The sequence below is a fragment of the Lichenostomus cassidix genome, chromosome 10, assembly GCF_008360975.1.
Source record: "Lichenostomus cassidix isolate B80296 chromosome 10, HeHo_3.0, whole genome shotgun sequence".
In the NCBI taxonomy this organism is placed as follows: domain Eukaryota; kingdom Metazoa; phylum Chordata; class Aves; order Passeriformes; family Meliphagidae; genus Lichenostomus; species Lichenostomus cassidix.
In genome coordinates this window covers 17,104,114-17,125,457 of record NC_139491.1, presented here as the reverse complement: position 1 = coordinate 17,125,457, position 21,344 = coordinate 17,104,114, and the positions used below count along the sequence as shown (strand labels likewise).

At 39.7% G+C, this 21,344-nt stretch overlaps 1 protein-coding gene across 1 annotated transcript; it reads left to right on the top strand.

The window, feature by feature from the left end:
* Window positions 1–7,698: 7,698 nt before the first annotated feature.
* On the top strand, window positions 7,699–20,809 carry CHRNB4 (cholinergic receptor nicotinic beta 4 subunit). The gene is made up of 6 exons (XM_085070932.1): window positions 7,699–7,948; window positions 12,593–12,738; window positions 14,220–14,264; window positions 14,389–14,498; window positions 17,002–17,974; window positions 20,033–20,809. The coding sequence occupies exons 1-6, from the start codon at window positions 7,894–7,896 to the stop codon at window positions 20,171–20,173; spliced, it is 1,470 nt and encodes a 489-aa protein (XP_084927058.1). The 5' UTR covers window positions 7,699–7,893; the 3' UTR covers window positions 20,174–20,809.
* Window positions 20,810–21,344: the final 535 nt, after the last annotated feature.

Below are 21,344 nucleotides of genomic sequence, written 5' to 3'. Positions count from 1 at the left end.
AGAAGTGGTTACAAAACTGAGGCCCTCATAACGATTTCCATTCAGTCATAACTGATTAAATCCACACAACAGAATCCCAAGACATCGCTAATGATAGCAGAATCTGTCAGTATATGAGATGGTAGGAGACTTTGTGAATTAAACCCCATTATTGCCCTAAATTATAGATAAATTTCTCCCTTTCCTTGGTGATATGCAACATATTTTTTCTTCAGGGCAGTTAGATGATGTCAGCACAAATTACTGCTTTCCACATAGTGCAGATGATAGAACCAGAGGCATTAAAGAAACTTACAAAACCAAATCTGAAGAGACAGAAGGAACTGCTTCCTTTGACTTGGAAATAACAAATTCTGCTGTGGTATGATGGGTAAAGCAAAAGGAAAAAAAAACCTATTTTGGGACAGTGATGGAGCTTCAAAAGCTTCACATACTTAAAAATCTAAATACAAGTTTGGATTCTTGCTCTAAATTACCAGAAAAACCCCATCAAGTAGAAGTGGCTGTCATTAGATACTCTTGTCTCTCCATTAAATGTACATTGATGTGTAATACTGAGAGATCGGGGTATTATCTAGCAAACTAAGTAGTTCTATTTTCAGCTTGGGAAAATAATGAATATACAGTTAGAGTGTTTTTCTAAATGGTTTCCTATTATTTTAATTTTTCTTGGTATGCCATAGCTGAAGGAAGGGCAGAGGAAATGCTAGTGGTTACGTGACAGGTTCACAAGTTCTATCCATGGCAAAATTTGGAGATAGTAATAGGATTTTTACTAGATAAGTGAGATAACCAGAAAAAAACCCAACAAGTTGTCAGACATATGCCTCTATAAAATTTTTTTGTTACCTGATACGGAAATACTGAATTTTCAAATCCAAGACCTGGGAGTTGCTTCATTATCCTGCTCAATCTCCCTTTACCATGCTTCCATTATTGCCCTGTGTGCACCAGCAGCCAAGCTCTTGGTTGCCATCTGCTGTTGCTGCTTCTACACGTCACCACTTTTGTCAGCACGGCCAGGCCATGATAAGGAGTCCCCAAGAATCGCTAGCAACAGGCAAAGCTGCTGCTTTCACACCCAGCCTGGGTTACAGCTGCTCACATGGAGAGTCAGCAATGCCCTCCAACCCAGAGACAGAGCAGGAGTAGGGGGTGCAGCTTTAGTAGCAGCAGATCAGTAGATGGGCTGTGCATCATCTGCTGACCAGGGCATTGGGATGAAAGCCTTCCTTCCTCGGGCTGCTGTCCTTGTTGCCAGCTCTGTGCTCACCTTCAAGGTGACTGGCAGCACTCCCAGCTGCCACTCTCTCCTATCCTGTACCTGGCTGTGGGCAGAACTGAAAAAGCCCTGCTAAAACTTCCACTTCAGCCCTGGCACCATTGCCTGCACTGCTCCATCTCCCAGCTAGCTGCTCTGGTATCAGACCCCAGGGCTCCAAGTCTCCCAGTGCCTGCTTCTTCCCAAGCTAAGAAAGGCATAAAAGCCCTAAATTTAAATAATTAATTTTGGAGTCTCTCTCTAGGTAAAAATTAAGGCTATGCCTGCCGTTCCACCTGTGAGACCTTTTCCACCTGTGTTTTCAGTTCCCCCTCTGCAGTGCAGCAGGACCAACCTGATTGGTACCCAAACACCTTTAAGTGACCTTGAGGAAAGTCCCTCATATTGGAGATTTTATGCATAGTGCCCTCCCATATTTACAGAACCACATGCCCTTCTAATCTGTTCTGGCCACATTTCTTTACATTTAACATGTTTAATTAATCAGTTTAGAGAGATCAAATTACCTTCAGGACAGACAAGCCCAGGATCAATTTCATTTGCTTGTTGAGGAAAGCAAAAGCCTGTATGGTAGTAGAAGTATGAAAGCCAAAGTACTAAATGGCTGCCTTGTGTTTTCTTGATTCTTTTTCATTCCTTGCCATCCAAGCCCTTTACAAACATTAGTTAATTCTTTGCAAATCCTTATCTTTGCTTTACATCTGGGGAAAATGAAGCACTGAGTAAGGATGGTACCTATCTAAACACAGCCCTGGAGACTCATGGTAGAGCTGAGAACAGTGCCCATGTTTTTGGCTCTCAGTCTTGTATCCTAAAGCCCTCTTTTTCTAGTGCACTTTTTCAATTTTCTCATTTTGAAATGCAGCAGTTCCAAATAAAAAGGTCAAGCTCAAATAGTACAGCTGTCCTTCACTCTTCTCCTACTCCTCCATTTGAAGGGATGTGCAGAGACAGAAGTTAGGATTCCCTCCATCATGGGTGCAAGAGAGAAACCTTTGGACTCTGCCTCAGTTTTGAGTTTTGTTTTTTTTCTGATACACAAGACATCTCAGTAACAGATGATTAATCCACAAATGTCAATGTCTCATCCTAAAAGCCCAGTGTACAAAACAGCTATTACTACCCTGGCATGGGCCCAACACAGTGAAAGCAAGGAAGGAGGTAGCATTGGGCAGGTCTGTCTCACTGAAGAGCAATGGTTAGAATTCAAGTAAAACTCTTCACAATTTTGCAGTGAATGTGTTTTGCACCACAACACTGCTGGGTTTTCCAGATGACCAGGTATGTACTGATCTATTGCTATTAGCATCCTGCAGAATAGAGAGGCATTTTGAGAAGAAAAATCATTTTACTGCCAAATAAAAAGTGATCCTGCTAATACAAGTCTGTCCAGTACAAAATTTGCCAACCTCATAGATAAAACTCACATTACTCTACAATCTGAGCAAGATCTGCAGGTCTGGCCCTGCAACATTAAATTCCAAACAGCTTGAAAATATCATGTTTGATTTATTCACAGCATCTACTTTTGGTTGACAGTAGAGCTTTTTTCAATAGCTTACCAATGGCAAAAAACACAGTAGTAAATGATATTAAAATTTCAGTCTGCATAGTTGACTGTGCATTTGCCTTAGCACAGGCTGCTTCTCTTTATTTTTTACTCTTGGGATAATGATGTTTTATTTCACTGCAATGTTATATGTATTATAATTTTGACACCAGTGGTAAATAGTTTTTTGCTGTAGGTTTTCACTATAGGACTTTCCACATATTTCAGCAGAAAGGTGTAAACACTGAAAAAGCTGGAAATAAATCCTTACTAACTGACTCTTAGGTTCTGTTTGATAACAAAGAAGTGACAAGGGGCAATTATACTGAATCTAGAAAACAACGTGAATATTAAAAACTTACAAAGGCACCTTTACCAAGAGATATAATACATGCTGCCATTACAAAACTGGAAACTGCACAACAATTACAGTGATTTGGCAGGCAAAGAAGTACAGTTTCTTAGTCAGAATAATGTAACAACACATATAAACATAAGAAATAGAGATTCCTACTCCTGGAATTTACATTTAGAGTTTTTACTTCAGAAAGTAAAAGCACACAAAAATGCTTACTCTGCATATAGAGCACACTGGTATTGGCAAGGATGTGCACATATTTAGCCCCTTTCTATTGACTTCATACACAATAACATACATTGCAAGAAAGGCTGCAGCTTCATTTAAAATGTTCTCAGAGAATGCATGACTGTTTGCCAGTCATATATTGGGCTCTCAACAGGTTTTCACACAACACATCTCAAAGCACGCAAGAGGAAGCAAAAGAGACAAATAAAAATAAAACCATCAGCTCAAAAATAGCATAATCAACTCCAGCTGCTGCTTCTGCACTGCTTTGGAGAACTCTCTGGACTTGTTACACTTGAGCACTTTGGAGGTTAAAGATGTTGAAGGTAATCAGTGAGTTTCAGAGGCTTTAATATTATTGTACTCTAATAATATTATTGTACTCTACAAGCACAACAACTTGTAGCTCACAAAGCACACGGTGACTACTTCCAAAATTAACCAGAAAAGGAAAGCACTGTTTGTCCAGGAGTGACTTTGTCTGCAATCAGGTGTATTCCAGAGCAGAAAGGTGGCTTTTCATTTATCCATAGTAATGCCTCATCCATTGCTCCAGAGTCATTACTGTTATTAACATCATCCCAGTGCTATGAATGGCAATTCTCTGGACCATTTTGTGGGTTTGGAGCAGATTCTGATGGGATAACATATAGTATCATCACTTGAAACCCTAAAGGAGTGTTAGTCACCTGATAATTTAGTAGCACCCACAACTGTTTTGCACTGCCATTTGCAAGAGCTTGGTGGTGTTTTGCCTTGCCTGAAGACAGCTTATTACAAATACCTGTACAAATTGCTTAAAAGCCATCTGGGAAGGCAAATAGATCTAGAGAAATGCTGTAGGAAACAGACTTTGACACAATTACCCACATAGACACAGTCCATCCCTGCAGAGTAAGCCTCTGGATGAAAACTAGCTCTCCAGTATAAAGCATCTACTAATCCAAAAAAAGCTTGCTAAATTCCAAAGCTTTAGATTACAACAGACTAAATATTCCACATACCCTTGCCCATCCCACAAATTTCTGCTAACAGTTGTGAGGACCTAGCTAAGCTCACCCAGCTGACAGTTATTGGAACTACAGAGCCACAGTTTTGTTTTGCCTTGCAGACTTTAAATCAGGCTACACTAAAGCACTGTGAAATGCAGCTGCAGCAGTACCATTTAACCCGAAAACATTAGCACCAGAATGACTGATGCAACACACTTCTCTAATACTACTCTAAGTGCACTTTTAAAGGAAAACATTCCAGGAATGCAAAATGTTAGTTCCAGCACAGCTGTTCTTATGAACTCATCTAGGTAGTGGAGAGTAGGGAAAACCAGGATTTTACCTGCAGGGCCCACAGGATATTTGCAGAAGTTACCTGTAAGAAGTTCCATTTTTCAACCGATCAGAAAGCAATGTAAGCCTTGCTGCTGATGCCATGAACCAGGACTTTGGCAGATATCATCAACTTCACACCTATAAGGTGCTAGGAAAAAAAATTAACATTAGTTGGCATTTTCTGTAGCAATTTTCAACCAGAAAGTGACAGCTGCTCTCTCAGTGCAACAATAAGTCAGTTCTATGTGTTCTGAAACTTCATTTCAGCATCACAACTACTGGAAACTAACTGTGCCCTTCCTCTTGGAAGCATTTATTTTTGCAGCAAACTCCCCGTACCTGTGTCATTAAGGAAGCTGGCTATACCCCAGGTTGCTTCCACTTTGAAAACTCCAGCATTTCTGACTGGTTCTTTCCTAATGCAACGGCAGCTGGAAATCACCATGATAAATCCACAGAAGGGGATTGCCAGTTTCCCCAGACACTTGAACATCTTGCATTCCTCATGCATCTAAGAGCTCTAATACCCTATGGCATGCAAAGCATCACAGTACCAGCAACAACCCCCAGCCAGTTCAGTGCATGGCTCTCTGCCATGCCATTCCCACGCTTTCACAGTGCATTAACATGCAAATCCACAATATCACATATGCTAATGTCTGCTAAAAAGGCTTTTCATTTCAGGACCTCAACTTAATGAACAAATGGAATCCTGCAGCATCACTGTGGGGAAAACAATTGCAGAGTACAAGTGATGAAGGAAGACCTCTGGGTGCTCTGTCAGAATGAATGAACACAAGTGGATGGCAAAGGAAGGAATATGAAAATTAGCTGTGGTAACTCCTCCCTTCCACTTCAGCTTCAGCAGCATCACCAGTGCCATCAGGGCATGGCCTGTGACCCTTTGGCTCTGTGAGGGCCCACTGCTGTGGTGAAACAATCCCAGCCTGTTTTGTTATCCCTGAGCTGCTCCTCAGCTCTCAAGCACCAAGCAGCAGAGATGGTACAAGCACAGTGACTTCAGGGGCCAATACATCTGTTCCTCCTACAACCACTGCAAAAGTACAGAGCCTGCCTTGGCAGATGGAAGATTTGCCTTTGGGGAGAAATAGGTCAGATATCAGAAAGTTACAACTGAGAAACAGATGCAGTCTTTCTTCCCCATCACACTGGTACTTTGCTCAAACACACCCTTATTAACTGAAGGCTCAGCTCCTTGAAAGCAATTCCCTGTACATTATGAGAGACAATCTTGCCCAGCAGGCTTAAGAGTGTAGCAAGGTCTCCGATGTACAAACCCCTGACAAGGTACAACACAAGCACACTGTCATGAGAAGCACAAAGTGGAAGGCTCAGCTTAAAGACTTTACTTGGGACAAATCTCCTAGGATTTCTGACTGTTGCAAGAGAACAATTTTCTAAGCTCCATTTTTTACATGCTGTTGATCAAACATGAGAAAAACAGAGAAATAGTGTTATATTTTCATACAGTTAGTTTATTCACAGGTATTCACTAGGACTGCACTGTTTTTTTAAGTCGAGTAGATGTCCCCTCAGTGACTGTTCTGTTTGTCTTACCAAAACCATTCACAACCACCCTCAGGTCCCAAACTACTTAAAATCATAGAGTAATTTGGGTAGGAATGGACCTTTAAAGGTCATCTAGTCCAACTCCACCCTGCAATGAGCAGGGACATCTTCACCTAGACCAAGTTGTTCAGAGCCCTGTCCAATCTGACTCTGTTTCCTTGGATGGGGCACCTACCACCTTTCTGGGCAAACAGTTCCAGTGTTTCAACATCCTTGTTGCAAAAAATGTATTCCTTATATCTAGACTGAATCCACCTCTTTTAGTTTAGAAACATTGCCCCTTGTCCTATTAAAACATCTATCCTCCTCCTTCTTATAAGCCCCTTTAAGTACTCAAAGGCCACATTAAGGTCTTCCTGGACCCTTCTCCAAACTAAACAATCCCAATTTAAACCAATTCTAGCCAATGGATAGCAAATAAAAGACTGAAAATAACAGGCAGGAGCTAGCACAGGTGACCTCTGATACCAGGCTTCACTTAATTATTAAGATCAGCACCAAAATCAGCACATTTATGTTGGTAAAGTTAACAATAAGGCAACGGTGTGCTGCAAAAATTTTTTGGGTATACAGAAGTCATCAACCATCAATTCCTACACAGGAACTTTTTATCATCTGAGATGTTTGCATAGCATTAGATACAATAAATACAACTCTAAACAAAACTGATTACATGTATATGCAGAAAAGTCTAGATGTTACAGGGGATAAGTTGGTTTGGTTTTTTTTCTATCCATGGACTGCAACCTGTCCTACAGTATTTGCAAAGGGCACATGAGATCTTCTTCCCCTTTCCTTCTACACAAATCTTCCTAAAACACATGATACTACACTCTGCTGAACCCTTCAGCTTTAAGGATGAATTCCATTGAATTTCTCTAATGCTGCTCTGGAGTGTCTTTATCCCTACTGCTACTTCACCACAGGTTGCTTTAAAAAATCCCATCAGATGTTAATGACAACAAATTTTCTGTTCCTTTCTTGGTGCTCCCAAAAAGTTTTTGGAGCTCTAATTTAAAGAGATCACATGTGTGGGCCTTGCAGTGGAAAAGGGCAGTAGGTAGTAAACTTTCTTGGCAGAAAATTACCCTGTGCTGGGGCTATAATTTATTGACACTAAGAGGCTTTATGGTACAAAGTTATAACCAGCTCTTCCCACACAGCTATTCCCACCCATCACACTCATTAATCAGAAAACCTTCTAAATGTTATCTAGTAACAAGAATTAAGCAGTTGTGTTTTGCACATCATGTTCCATAGCTTGCTCTTTCATTTCCTCTTTTTCAACATTATCACATTATGTTCCCTCTTCTTATTTGCTTTTCCTCTTCACAAAGCTCTTTAAACAGCTGCAAAGGGGGAGGGACCACTATGCTCACGAAAATTCCACTTTGCAGAACGCTTCTGTCAGGTCCTACTGTCTGCCTCTTTCCAGGCATTTCTTACCTCCAAGATTCAGGTTTGCTTTTTCATCTCTTCCTTGCACATGCCTGACAACAGAGCTTATTGCCAGCTGTCTTAACTGAAGAACAGTAATCCACCTCTTCTTGTTACTGCCATGGGGAAAATGTACTCCCTCGTTCTCTTTGTAGTGGGCTCCTTTTGTTTGAACGGTAAGTGACCTTTTCTTTCAGATACAGTTTCAGAACAGTGAGAGCTTTTTGGGGGTAGGAGGCAGGACAGCGATAAGAGCTCGCAGACAATTTGTAACCATCACCTCGGGAGGTTGCTGACTTTAAAAGGATGTATAAAATTAAATATTTTAGTGTTGTTTTGGGCTTGTTTGGTATCAGCAAATGCACTACGATAGATATGGACAGACAGTTATGTTGGATATAAAATTACGTAACTGTAGGAGATGACAATGATAATCACTAAATAATATCCCTTTAGATGCTCCCAGGATCATCTGTGATAGGAAAAGTAGATACTGCACTGAAGGTGAAAAAATGAAACATAACATGATCCATAAATAAGACAGATCTCATCCCTCTACCATTACTTGCTCAAGTTCCTATATTTTGCAAAGTTTATACTTCCTAATTTTTTTATTAAAATGTAAACAGTTTAAATTAAGTTGTCATATGTAAATATATGCTACAAAAAGCAAATGTACTTCAAGAACGTTTCCTTCAGTCTGTGAGGATTTCTTGAATATGTTTTAGCCCACAAGAACAGCCTGACAGCAGCATGAAATAGTGCATTTACCATGGGAGCTTCTTCCCATGGAGAGGCTCCACTGAAGTGCTCTGAGAGAAACTGGCTGAAACTGAACCAAGACAAAGATCTGTTATTACCTATTCATCCCACACTTGTTTTGCTCCTTCAGACTCTGAAAGGCAACTTTAGAAAATATCTGGTTTGTAACAAAAGAAGAGTGAGGGCCCACTTTAGATTTTTCAATTATACACTTTTAAACCCCTTAGTATTGCCTTTTCACTTACATTAATTGCAAGGCAAAAATTAAAAGTCTTTAAAATACAGTAAATTCACTGCTACTTCCATTGGAACAATGAGCATTCCAACTCAGCATGTGTTGTTCTAAGAGGTTATGAAAATCTTGTTGCTTGAGAGTATGTTGAGAAGCAACAACATCACTAACTAATTTCAGAGAAGATAATGGGACTGTTTCTTGCTGCTTCTCACTTGCTCTTTACTGATTACAAATGGGAATTCGGTATGTCACTCATTTGTGAGAGAGTAAAGAACTAAAGTGATAACACATGCTACAATGTTACTCCTGAACAAATATTATTTCAACATTTATTACAACAACAGAATTCAGGGAAACACAGCAAACATGCCTAATGTTAAATTTTGAAATGTAGACAGTGATAATAGTGAACTTGCCTGTCTCTCTCAGCATTGCTCCTTATTCTTTTCCATGGAAATTACTCCAACAAATTTGTCATTGCACTGAAAACAAACAGCGTAACACAGCATATCTAGTTATTTCATTTTATGTCTTTAAGTTAGACCACATAAAAAGAAAAGTCTCCACAGGGGAGTGAATGAAGTCTGTGGTTTAGTTTCTTCTGCTGTGAAATTGGAGCATCTTGATGAAATTTTTTTTAATGCTCATACTCCCACAGAGAAAACAAACTTACTGAGGAATGTGTACTGCAAGTTATGTGGCAATTGCTCTCCCTGTCACGGAGCAGATGTGCAGCGTGCTCAGTGAAGCTAAAATAATTTCCCCAGCTCAGGATCCACCCCAAAGGGCTTTATTTATTACTGTCTTCAGTACACAGAAATATTCCACCCTCAAATTAGGACTGCTTCATCATCGTTGTTAAAATCGTTTGTCTAAAAGCATCAGTTTACCCTCTGCAACATCTCTGGTGATTATTGCTATTTGGGAAAAACAGTTTGCAAGGGAAACTGCACTTCCATTTCTTCCAGCCCTGAGAAGAAAAAGTTTCAAAGGCCTGGCTACTGGCATGAAACACACATAAAGATGAACCTGAATTCCTGGTAATTTCGTTTTCATTAGGTGCCATCTGGTTAATATGCAGATTGTTAATGGAAAGTAGACTATAACATTTATACAAGAATCACTTGTTTTCCCCCAGTATTTACAGAAATTGGCTTTAACCAACTGTAAGGCAGTGCAGGGCTGACATCTACTGGTGTGGGAGAGAGGCTTCTGAGTGAGGTTACAGAGTAGCCCCTTCGAGCTTTATTTCTGATAATTAAGTTACAAAGGCTGGGATGCAATGGCAATTTTTAAAAGGATAATACCTAGTGAATGAAGGCCTTCACTAAGAGCAGGGAATATCTTCTCAAAAGGATGAATTGTTGAAATTTTTTTTTTTTTTACAATTAAAGACATGGCTTGTCATTAATCTGCATAAAGTTTGTTAACAGTGAGTACTTTGAAATCTGGGCTGTTCTCATCAGGCATGCAGACCCCACAGCATGTTTGGATTTGCAGACCAGATGACTGTGATTGCTAAATGCAGGTTTCAGAGAAAAATCTAATTACAAATCCAGAATTAGCTTTCTGCAAATATTCTGCAGTTCCTACATCTTACTCCCTGTTGAGCAAATACTCTCTATGCTGGAATATCCACAGACAAAGGCAGAAACACAGTGAAAACATATTTAACAATAAAAACAAGAATTCATCATATTTGGTGACAGTATTCAGTGACCACTAAATGAAACAAACCAACCAACGATTTATTTCTATTTGCATTACAGCCATCTGCTTATGTCACACATGCAACAGTGGGAATGTCTACTAAAAATACTACAAAAAAACTCAACATAAAACCCCACCAAACCACACAATAAAATAACTTTAACCAGGATTTTGTCTTTAACTACCACAGAACTTCTAACTTCTAATCCTTATAACCACAAAAAAAAAAAAATTTAAAAAAATTCCTAGAATGTGGCCCCCTTTTCTTCACAGTATTAAATGTAGTTTCCCTTGACTGCTATACACAAAAAGCCCACCCCAGAATGTGGGGCTTAGCAAGAATCAGAATAGCTCTAGCTTGATAAGCTTTTGATTAGGCAACTTACATTCAGAAGAAAAGTAATATTAAAATATCACATGGGATAGGGATTTTACAGTAACTTGCAGGGAGGTACAAAACAAGTATGAATCAAAACACAAACTGATCCAACAAACCCAGATGCATTCATCCAAATTTGTTTTCCCAAATGCCTTGGGAAGTATTTGAAAAGCCCAGTCTGAAGAAAAATGTTATAGTTAAATAGATGTGGAAAAAATGGCCTACCAGTGCCACAGCATATGCTGGTCTTAAAAGAATTAAATAAAGCCTGGTTTACCTCAACCTTTCCACAGAGCTGGAGTAAAAGTTTTTAGATGTGAAATCTCTATTTGATAGTCTTTCCTCATACTGCACTCCACTTTCTCACTGGATCAGAAATAAAAAGTTCTTAGGGTATTTTTTTAACCTGAGTTGGATTCAGAAGAATTTCATGTTTCAAGAGAGACTTGTTCTGTCTAGCAACTTACAGCCCAGCTCACAAGGAAATTTGGCACCCTCCAGACATGCACACAGACTTTGGCTGCTTATTTGATCCTGGCCTTTTGATGTCTGCCTTTCCCCAGATTTCATGGATATGCTACAATATAAAAACACCCCAGAACAAATTAATGTACCAGAAATTAGAAATAGTTGGATGGCCAATGTCTTTTACTGGGTGGAAATGCTCTGGGGAATAATAAAGCAAGCATGCTGTAAGGACAGTACCCTCATTTCTGCAATATCTAGAGTTGAATTAGGTGAGATGAATAGGTGACCTTTCCTATGGAAGAATAATTCTATCAATTGCATTGGAACCTGCTTTCACTAACACTGTAATTTCATCACCATCAGCATCACAACAGAGAACTGCCTGACACACAGCACAATGTCTCTGGGTCAATTCTGTGGGCAGGATGTTACCAGGACCTTGCTCATCAGTGTTATCAGGTGGTCAATAATGGTTTGAAAAGCCCACTGGGATGACTTTAAAAAGCAACATAAGAACATGAGACCAGAATAAACCACCCCTGGGGTTGTGCAAGAAGCTGCTCTGCTCCATGGGAAATGTTCAGGCTTGTTTGATAGTAACCTGTAGGTACTATATTTTGTATCACTGGACTCCAGCTTTGGCAACCAAAGATTTACAGTATTTGTGCTAGTCCACAAATCAGGTTTTACTTCTACATAAAATAAGGCTTACATACTGCCTTGGGTTTTCAGATTTTGAAACAGAAACATCACTAGCTACCAAAGAGTCCCCAGTCATTAAAAAATACTTTATGACTCCTACAGCTTATCCCCTGGTTTGCTCTACATAAATCAAAGTCTTTAAATTTGTACATGTACCTGCATCTCTATCTCCTACAGCACTAAAGAGAGAAGTCACAGCTGGACTTTGGATCAGAGAATAATACTTCCCCTGCTATTAAGAGGGTGGTTTGCTCCCAGTTTCTATTTCTGAGTGTAATCCCAAAAGTATCTATCAATTTGAGCTTCACATTTTACTGCCAAAAACCCCAAAAGGGTTCTGACTGATCTGCTTTGATCTGTGCTCTGCGAAAGACAGCAGAAACTTCAGCAGAACAGATATTGGAGCAAGCACCATATTCTCCTGTTCACACAAGCCTACAGTCTTTAGAAAATCAAGAGCTGTCATTATTGCCCAAAGATGATCTGAGGCACAGATACTCTGTGATCCCTACATCATGTCACTTTAGTCTCCCTTCTATAATCCTGTTTTGTGATGCTTTACAGGAAGCATGGCAGCAGATGCCGAAGAAAAACTAATGAACCACCTACTGAGTCCTGACAGATACAATAAGTTAATTCGACCAGCTGTCAACTCCTCCCAGTTGGTATCTATAGAACTGCAGGTTTCCCTGGCACAGCTCATCAGTGTGGTAAGTTCAAATTAGGCTATGCCTTTGAATTCATTACTACCTGCACAGCACTCTAAGTAATAATCATATTGGTATGGCAACATCCCTGTTCTTTTCTCATCTGTGTAATACTATGAACAGGCAGAGCCCATCCATGCAATTTACTGGTTTTACACCTCACAATGGAGCTGCAGCAGGGAAATTGGTCTATGCCTAAGCATTGAAGGACAGGAGACAAATCTTCATCCAATAAAATTCCATCGAGCTAAAATTCAAAATCATTCACTGATTTCAGTACAGCCAGTGTAAGTTACCCCAGGTCAGGACCTACCCTGCACTGTGCACACCATCCACCATCATGGAGTGCTAATCCACCTTCTACTAAAGTGGCTCAATGGCCTGAAAACAAGCCACAAAGTCAGATCCAAATCACATGGCATATCAGACATATCAACAAAGAACAGTGGAATGTTGTAAAAAAACCCCACATTAGTTCTGGCTGGAATAGCTTAACGGGGTTAAAACAATCCTCTCGTAAGCAACTCGTATTCAATAAAAATTACTTCAATGGGTCTGAAAGACATTTTCACCCACAAGGTTAGCACGTGTTTGACATTTATTCCAAGGTATAAACACATCATCGCTAAGAGAGGTTAACATTAACTGCAGTGGGAACAAGAGGCAGCACATAAGTGGGAATAATTTCCTGAGCTGGGGCTTTACATCCTGCACTACCACCACAAGCACAGTGGCCCCTCCAGATTGCAGATTCTGGGCATAAAAAGCAAGATGTTTTGCTCTCAGAGACCCCAGGGATCAACAACCTAAACAAGGTGGATGAATGGGCAGGGATCAAGAACAGCACAGCTCAGTCCCTATTCATCTGTAGCCTCACTCTTCAAGCAGAACACAAAATTGAGTACCTTATAGGCTCTAACAATCCTAAGCATCTTCAGGATCAGAGAATGAACTAATTTTCCTGCAGAATACCTCCTGACAGATCTGCTGCAGGGAGCTTTCTCTTCTGGACTAGTGTCCAGAAACAGCAATTCATGAAGCAGAGCATGCCAGCTGAGAGATTACATGGCAAACCTTACACCAACCTCACACAACCTCATGGAGGCCTTCCTGATGGTCAAATGTCCCTTCTGTCTCAAATCAAACATGGAGAAGTGAGGTGGGGTGGGGGGAGGAAACCAAGTTTGGGAGGAAACCAAGCTTGGCAATAACCACGTTAATTCCTGCCATAACTGCTCTTGTATATATATATATATATATCTATATCTATATATATATATATATAATATTCTTGGAATTCTATATTTATGAGGTTACTATTTATCATAAGTATGTGTACAAGACCAGCCATCTTACCTCGGAGAAATATCTGTCTTGAAATACAGTAGACAAAACCATGCCCAAAACCCTACTGAATAAATCTTATTACTGTAATAAAGTGAAACATTTTAGAGGCCAATTTTTGTGTCTGTTTTTCCCTGCAGAATGAACGGGAGCAGATCATGACTACAAACGTCTGGCTGAACCAGGTAACAAAGCCCCAGAGAAATGGCTCTTGCAAACCACAAATGTGACTGCTTTCACTTCATGAAATGATTGTTTTGTTAGTGCTGCTCTGGACACTCCCATCACTACTGTGCAATTCTTCCTTAGGAGTGGATTGATTATCGGCTGGCTTGGAAACCCTCTGACTATGAAGGAATAAAAATGCTGAGAATACCTGCAAAACACATCTGGTTGCCAGACATTGTGCTTTACAATAAGTAAGTAAAACTGGTGGAGTTTACACAGGCAATGAACAAAATTTTAACCAGGGAACAAACATTAGAAATCATGAAATAGGTCTCATAAAATTTTAAAACTTAATTTTGTAACTTTTAAATCATACCAAGTGTATCTGACTGGGCTACTGATCTCAAAGGTAATTTTATTCAGATCGGTACTCTGATTAAAGAAATTCCAGGAGACCTGGAAGATGTCTGCAGTGTGAGCACTTACAGCAGAGGATCCATGACAAGGCTCACAACTGAGACAGATTTATATGAAAATAGACTGTATGGAAAGCATCAATTGTAAGTGTAAGTGCAGTTGCAAGAAGAGATCTGTAAATGCATTGGACATCTTAGGATCTGAGCTACAGTTTTGTCTCCTTCTTCCTCCATTCCCAACTACAGATCTACTACAGACCCCAGGACAAATCTGTTACAAAGTTCACACATACCATAATTCCAAGAGTTCATATGCCTGTAGAAAACCAAATTATATTCTATTTTCATAAAGCATTGAATTATAAATGATAAAAATACATAATAAATAAAATAAACATTTGACCCTGTTGCTTTATAGTACTAAGAAAAAAAAATCAAATTTTGTGATAGATCATACTTTGGTGATAGATCCTCTTTCAAGCAAAGAGCTGACAATTTTGTTTTGCTTTGGTTTAAGTCTCTAGCAAAATCTTGAAGTGGATGATAAAATCTTTTTTGGGAAAAATAATCAAAATTTGTACTTTTATAATACTTTGAAAACCAATGAATTCATGAATACACAATGATTTATGAACATATACAGATGGGAAACCCAGGAAGTTTATATGTAACTAAGTCCTTGGAATCCTATTACTGGAAATCAGATTTGATGAACACTTAAAACTAGTGTATTGGTCACAAAATAATTCAGCCAGTGGATTAGGATACACTCTGTCTGCTCAAAGATTGTTCTGGTAAATTGTGCCTCTGCCCTCTGTTTCTTTCTGCTAATGCTCAAGTGATGCTAGTTTAATGGTCGGTAAGAATAGAAAGAAACAGTTCCAAAAGGTTTCTTAAATGCACAGGAACAAGCCTCACCATATTGGATTTTACATTAATACAAAGCTTCAAATTAAATTTTAGCTAAAGGACAACTCCGTGTAACTTACTGCTGCTGGAGTAGAATTTCACAGGGATCAGTCAGTTCAAGAAGGTGCTCAGGAAAACACAAAACACAATCCCCTTGCCCACAGCTCTGTCTGTGGCCTGTGCACAGCACTGCAGAGGGCTCTGAGATTGCAGCCCATCCCCTTCCCCCAGCTGAGAGGGGGCAGGCAACACCAGGACCCACATATTCCCAGTCCAGGAGTGCCCAGCTCATGGTAAGGCATGATGGCAAAGCTAACTCAGGGAGATACAGATATGTGAGAACTAAAATACGATTCTTTTATCAAAAAATAGCTATTTTATCAGCAATGAAATAATGACCCCTATTAGTGGCTGTAGCTGCTCAATGCATCTGGTTGTTTCACCATCTGCTCGAATTAGCTACGAGGAGCTCAGCTCAGTGCCAGGCACTCATTGCCTCAGCCAGGTGAGCCCTTCCCAGAGCCAAACCTACCTGTGCCAGACACATGTGCCAAGCCTTGGATACTTGTGGCATTTCCCTGCTCAGAAAAAATCACCCATAGCACCGAAAAAACTCTATTTTCCATGATGCCTTGTAAACAAACAAAAATACTACCTCAGGATACTTAATGGCTTAAACAGCCCTACCTTGTTTGCCTAGAAACACTGGGCAGGAGAAGATACTAATGACTGATAATGATCTCCCTCAGTTAAAGGGCCCATCACAACATAGCAGACTCCCCTGGTGGAAGTTCAGCAGCTGGAAGAGATACAAAGCCAGGATTATTTGTGGGCACTAAGAACACTGTGGCTTGTCTGTTCTGGTTTTTTAATAAGTAAACATTAACTGGAGTGACGCAGTAAATTATAACCCATATAATTACATTTCCTCTGCCTACACTCTCGCTGCATTTCCAACTAATGCTGCTCATCCTTATTTCCTTGTCCAAGTCATTTAGTGTTGCTCTGTGTTCTTAGCAGTGGCTGTGTTCCAGATCAAAGGCACCTCCATTTTCACATGGGATGATCTCATTTTTACTCAGCCTTCAAAGATGTAGTAAGCTTTAATTACTTGAGCAAACATTTATGAAATACATAGATTTCTTGGCTGATACAGAGGTGCCTATTTGGTATTTAATAATAATTTTATAATTCTTTTTCTGTAAGCATTGGACCAAAAATCAACTCTCTGACTGGGAGAAATGCATACATTGATCTCCCTATCAAGTTATAGCTCCCCACAACATAGATTTCAAAATTAAAATATTACTAAACTTTGATTCTTGGAGGCTCCCAAGACCAAGAATCTCAGACCTTTTCTGTTTTGTGCTATGTTTTCCCTCCTAATAGTTTACCATCTTCTCTCCTTTCTCTTCTCTGCTCTGCTTAGTGCGGATGGCACATACGAGGTCTCGCTGTACACAAACGCCATTGTGAAGAACAACGGAAGCATTCGCTGGTTGCCACCAGCCATTTACAAGAGTGCCTGCAAGATCGAGGTGAAGCATTTCCCATTTGACCAACAAAACTGCACACTGAAGTTCCGATCCTGGACTTATGACCACACAGAAATCGATATGGTGCTTAAGACTTCCATGGCAAGCATGGATGACTTCACTCCCAGTGGAGAGTGGGACATTGTAGCACTCCCAGGAAGAAGGACTGTAAATCCTTTGGACCCCAATTATGTTGATGTGACATATGACTTCATTATCAAAAGGAAACCTCTTTTTTATACCATCAATCTTATCATTCCCTGTGTGCTAATTACATCCTTAGCCATCCTGGTATTCTACCTGCCTTCAGACTGTGGTGAAAAAATGACTTTATGCATATCTGTATTGCTTGCCTTGACTGTGTTCTTGCTCCTGATCTCCAAAATTGTCCCTCCAACATCTCTAGATGTTCCACTGATTGGGAAGTATCTCATGTTTACAATGGTGCTGGTGACCTTTTCAATAGTTACCAGTGTCTGTGTGCTCAATGTCCACCACAGATCTCCAAGTACTCACACTATGCCCCCTTGGGTAAAGCTGGTGTTCCTTGAAAGACTCCCAGCCTATCTGTTCATGAAGCGTCCAGAAAATAATCCTCCACGGCAAAAGCCGTGCAACTGCAAAAAGACAAAAGCAGAGAATCCCTGTATGGAGCCATCTGACTTCTACAAGAACTCTACCTATTTTTTGAATACAGCCTCTGCTAAAAGATATGATATGAAAGTCTCTGAGACACTTGACAATGTCAGCAGTCATCGAGATTTTAGGTTAAGAACAGGCGTGAAATTTTCTCCTGAAGTGCAAGAAGCAATTGATGGAGTCAGTTTTATAGCAGAACACATGAAAAGTGATGACAACGACCAGAGTGTAAGTAAAAATGAGAAATCCCTGTCCTTCCAAACTTCATCTCCTGTCCTCCTCTGTAACACACTGTTCTTCACAAAGCATATTTCAACTCTCTAGCTATTGTGAAGTTTTCAGAGAGATTCTAGATATAGCTCAAAAGAGGAAATAATTTATGCCATTAAAAGAAGTTAATGAATAGCAATTTGGTAACTGCAAATACTCTCCTGACAACTAATATGACTATTTCTACAAAAAGAGTTTGTTGATTGCCCAGTAAGTCATGAAACATTCTTTTAAAAGCTATGTTGTCACATTCAAGTGGTGATTGGCAGGGGAAGGAAACAATATTCAGTTCCAGGTCAGAAATAGAATATTTTTCACCACTGTGAACCAGTAAGACTGTGATTCAACCCATGGCCAGGCCAAGTTAACCAGAAAAAATGTACCTGCAGCTTGAGCATTTATTTATCTAAGTGAGCACTGCAGGAGGATTTAGTAAAACTGGTAGGAGGCCTTTGCAAACACACTCTCTGGGCTAAGACACTTGTCTGTATATGGCAAACATGATGGGTGGGATTAAAAACCTAATGTCAGCAGAACCGACACTTCTTTCATTTGAGTTAACCCAGCCTCATTACTGGTTAGGAGTAGCACTTTATTTAGGCAGTGCTGCTGCTGCTCTATTGCCCTGCATAGGCCTCTAGCACACTCTGATATAAACACTGACATAAACACTCTGGTAATAATGCCTGGAACACTCAGGTGGGTCACAGGGGGTTTTTAGACAAGCAGTCATGGTTGGAAGAATCATCCTCATACCCACCATTGTCCTCTCTCTAACCCAGACCCCAGTGAGACTCCAAGTTCTCTATTCCTATTGTGCTTTCCCTCCTTCAGCCAAGCAGATTAAATAAAGTCTGGTTTCTGATCTTGCAGAAGTCCCTAGAGGAGCACTGCTGCTGAGTAGTTCATGTTTTCTATTAACTGAAATTACTGTCAATATAAATAAAGACGTTCAGCTATTAACATTAGACATGAGCTTGTAAACATTGAAGCTGACTGAACAGAAGCAGACTCCACAGAGCAGAAAAAGGTTTTCTAATAGCTCAGAAATTCTTGCAAGAATGTGTTGCACACCAGAGGTTCTACAAAGCTTTCACTTGATAGTAAGAACAGTTTTCAAGAGTATTTTATATATTAAAAATCCACTGAATGCTTTTCACATCCTCTGATATTCCACACAATTTTTATAGATTCAGAACTTTATTCTCTGCTTCCTTCCCTCATCACACAGTCTGATAACAACTGTTCATGTACATTTATATGGTCTGTCTGCAAAAACATTTAATTCCCATTAGCAGCAGTGGGAATTAAAAGTGTGCACTGAAGGAAAAATATGTAATATTCTAATATAAGACATGATTCAACTGACAAGGATGATAAAGTCACTGATGTGAGGACATCCCATGTGTAACTAGAATGAATGAGAGAGGAAAAATTATTCTTGAGATGCAAATGAAGATTGATATATTTCCCGTTTACAATAATAGCCCAATTAGTCACTTCAGTCAGACACAGAATCTAGGGCCATGACTTTCACAGACAATACATGCAGGGCAAAAAGGGATTTTAATAAAAGCCAGAGTATTAATATGCATTAAACCCCATGAATTAGATGACTTCTGATAAGAAATGAAATCTGAAGCTAACCTTGTTTAACAGCAGTAAACACCATCTATTTCTGCCCACTGAGATTAACAGCATTTGCAAACTAATATTTTAGAAAAAAAAATCCTTAATTGGATTACACTGTGGGTCCTTCGGGGCTGGCACCACACCAGGCAGCCACACTCAGTATCTGATGTATCCAAGAAAGCTAGGAAATATTTGCTGTATTTTTCTCCACTACTGTGAAGGGTTGTGGGAGAAAAATCCCTAACCAAACCTAATGTCTGTTTATTCTCTGAACCTTGAGATTTGTTTCCTTTTATTTTGATAAACAAAAACTCAGCATTAGCAAGAGGAAGACCAAAAGAACATGACAAATTGCTAATATCTTTAATTGGCTTTTTCTTCCAGGTCATTGAAGATTGGAAATATGTTGCCATGGTAGTGGACAGGCTGTTTCTCTGGATATTTGTCCTTGTTTGTGTCCTGGGGACTGTTGGATTATTTCTGCAACCACTTTTTCAAAACCACACTGCTGCCATGAACCCTTAGTAGTCATTTAAAATTGTCAATACTTACACAGATGTTTGGTCTCATTCTGCTCTCAGTTCCCCTCTGTTGAATCCAGAGGTTCCAAGCGAGTTGCACTTATATCCCTTAGAGTAGGGAGAAGGAAAGTAGAACTTGACTTACTGGGATAGGAAAAAAAAAACAAAATAAACAGAGAACTATCTTTTTTCCAGTGAGTTCAGTACTTCTGGTGGTATCTTGCCCTTTTTTCAATTATTTGAAGTCTGAATATTACAGTGAAAGATTTTTACTCTACAAGATGTCATCCTGGCATCATCATCATACTATTATTATTAAATACATTGCATTAGAAAGGGTATTTTCTTTCCTTAGAATACAGCAATTTCCCTGTTACAAAGAAGGTACTGCTGTGAAACGTTTTCCTTCAAATGCATAAAAACTATTTGTGTCTGATTTATGAAGAGCTTTGCAAGTGGATTTGATACTTAAATCTGAACTGAGAAACCGAAACACTTCTGAGGTAACCACTGAAAGGTTTCTCACCTTGCCATCTCTGGTAGTTGATGGATCAAAAAAGGCCAAATTAATGTATGATAAACACATATATAATTCTCTGTTTGATGATGAAATATAAATAAAACATAAAATTTTCCTTTATATAGATTTAGTCCTCAAATTTCCTGCAGGTTTTACAGCTCATGTCTCTGGGGCACAGACACACTTTAAAGAGTCTAAGGCTAAGAGCGCAGGAAAGCAACGGGAGAAGACAATGCTGAAAGGCAGCAAGAATGAAAAGACACCTGACAACACACAGACCTGCATCTTCTTCTGGGGAGATTTTAATGTGGATTTAAGTATAACCCTCAACAAATCAGCTAGGGAAGAACATACGGCACATAGAGTCTTAAAGCCTTTGGCAAAGGACAGATTGAGGCCCCAGACCCCCAGCACAGGACCATCCCATCAGTTTGTTCCAGGTAACCTGCAAAAAGAGAAGTGGGCTCCTGGCATTTTTCAAGTTAAACCAATCTCAGTTTTTCCTTGGGGTGTTATCAGGCCACACAACAATTGTACACCATTGGTAAGTACAACTAATGGCTGGTGAACAAACTGTTAAAATCCACTACTGCTTGTGAAGGGGATTTGAGGCTCACCTGTCCCAGGGGAGGATTTAGCTGACACCTAAACCTGT

Excerpts from the sequence above, each read along its gene's own strand:
- CHRNB4 (XM_085070932.1), top strand. The coding sequence starts at position 7,894 with ATGGGGAAAATGTACTCCCTCGTTCTCTTTGTAGTGGGCTCCTTTTGT. Across the intron at positions 7,949-12,592 it reads GGGCTCCTTTTGTTTGAACG|GAAGCATGGCAGCAGATGCC; the intron begins GTAAGTGACCTT and ends GATGCTTTACAG. Across the intron at positions 17,975-20,032 it reads GTGATGACAACGACCAGAGT|GTCATTGAAGATTGGAAATA; the intron begins GTAAGTAAAAAT and ends TTTTTCTTCCAG.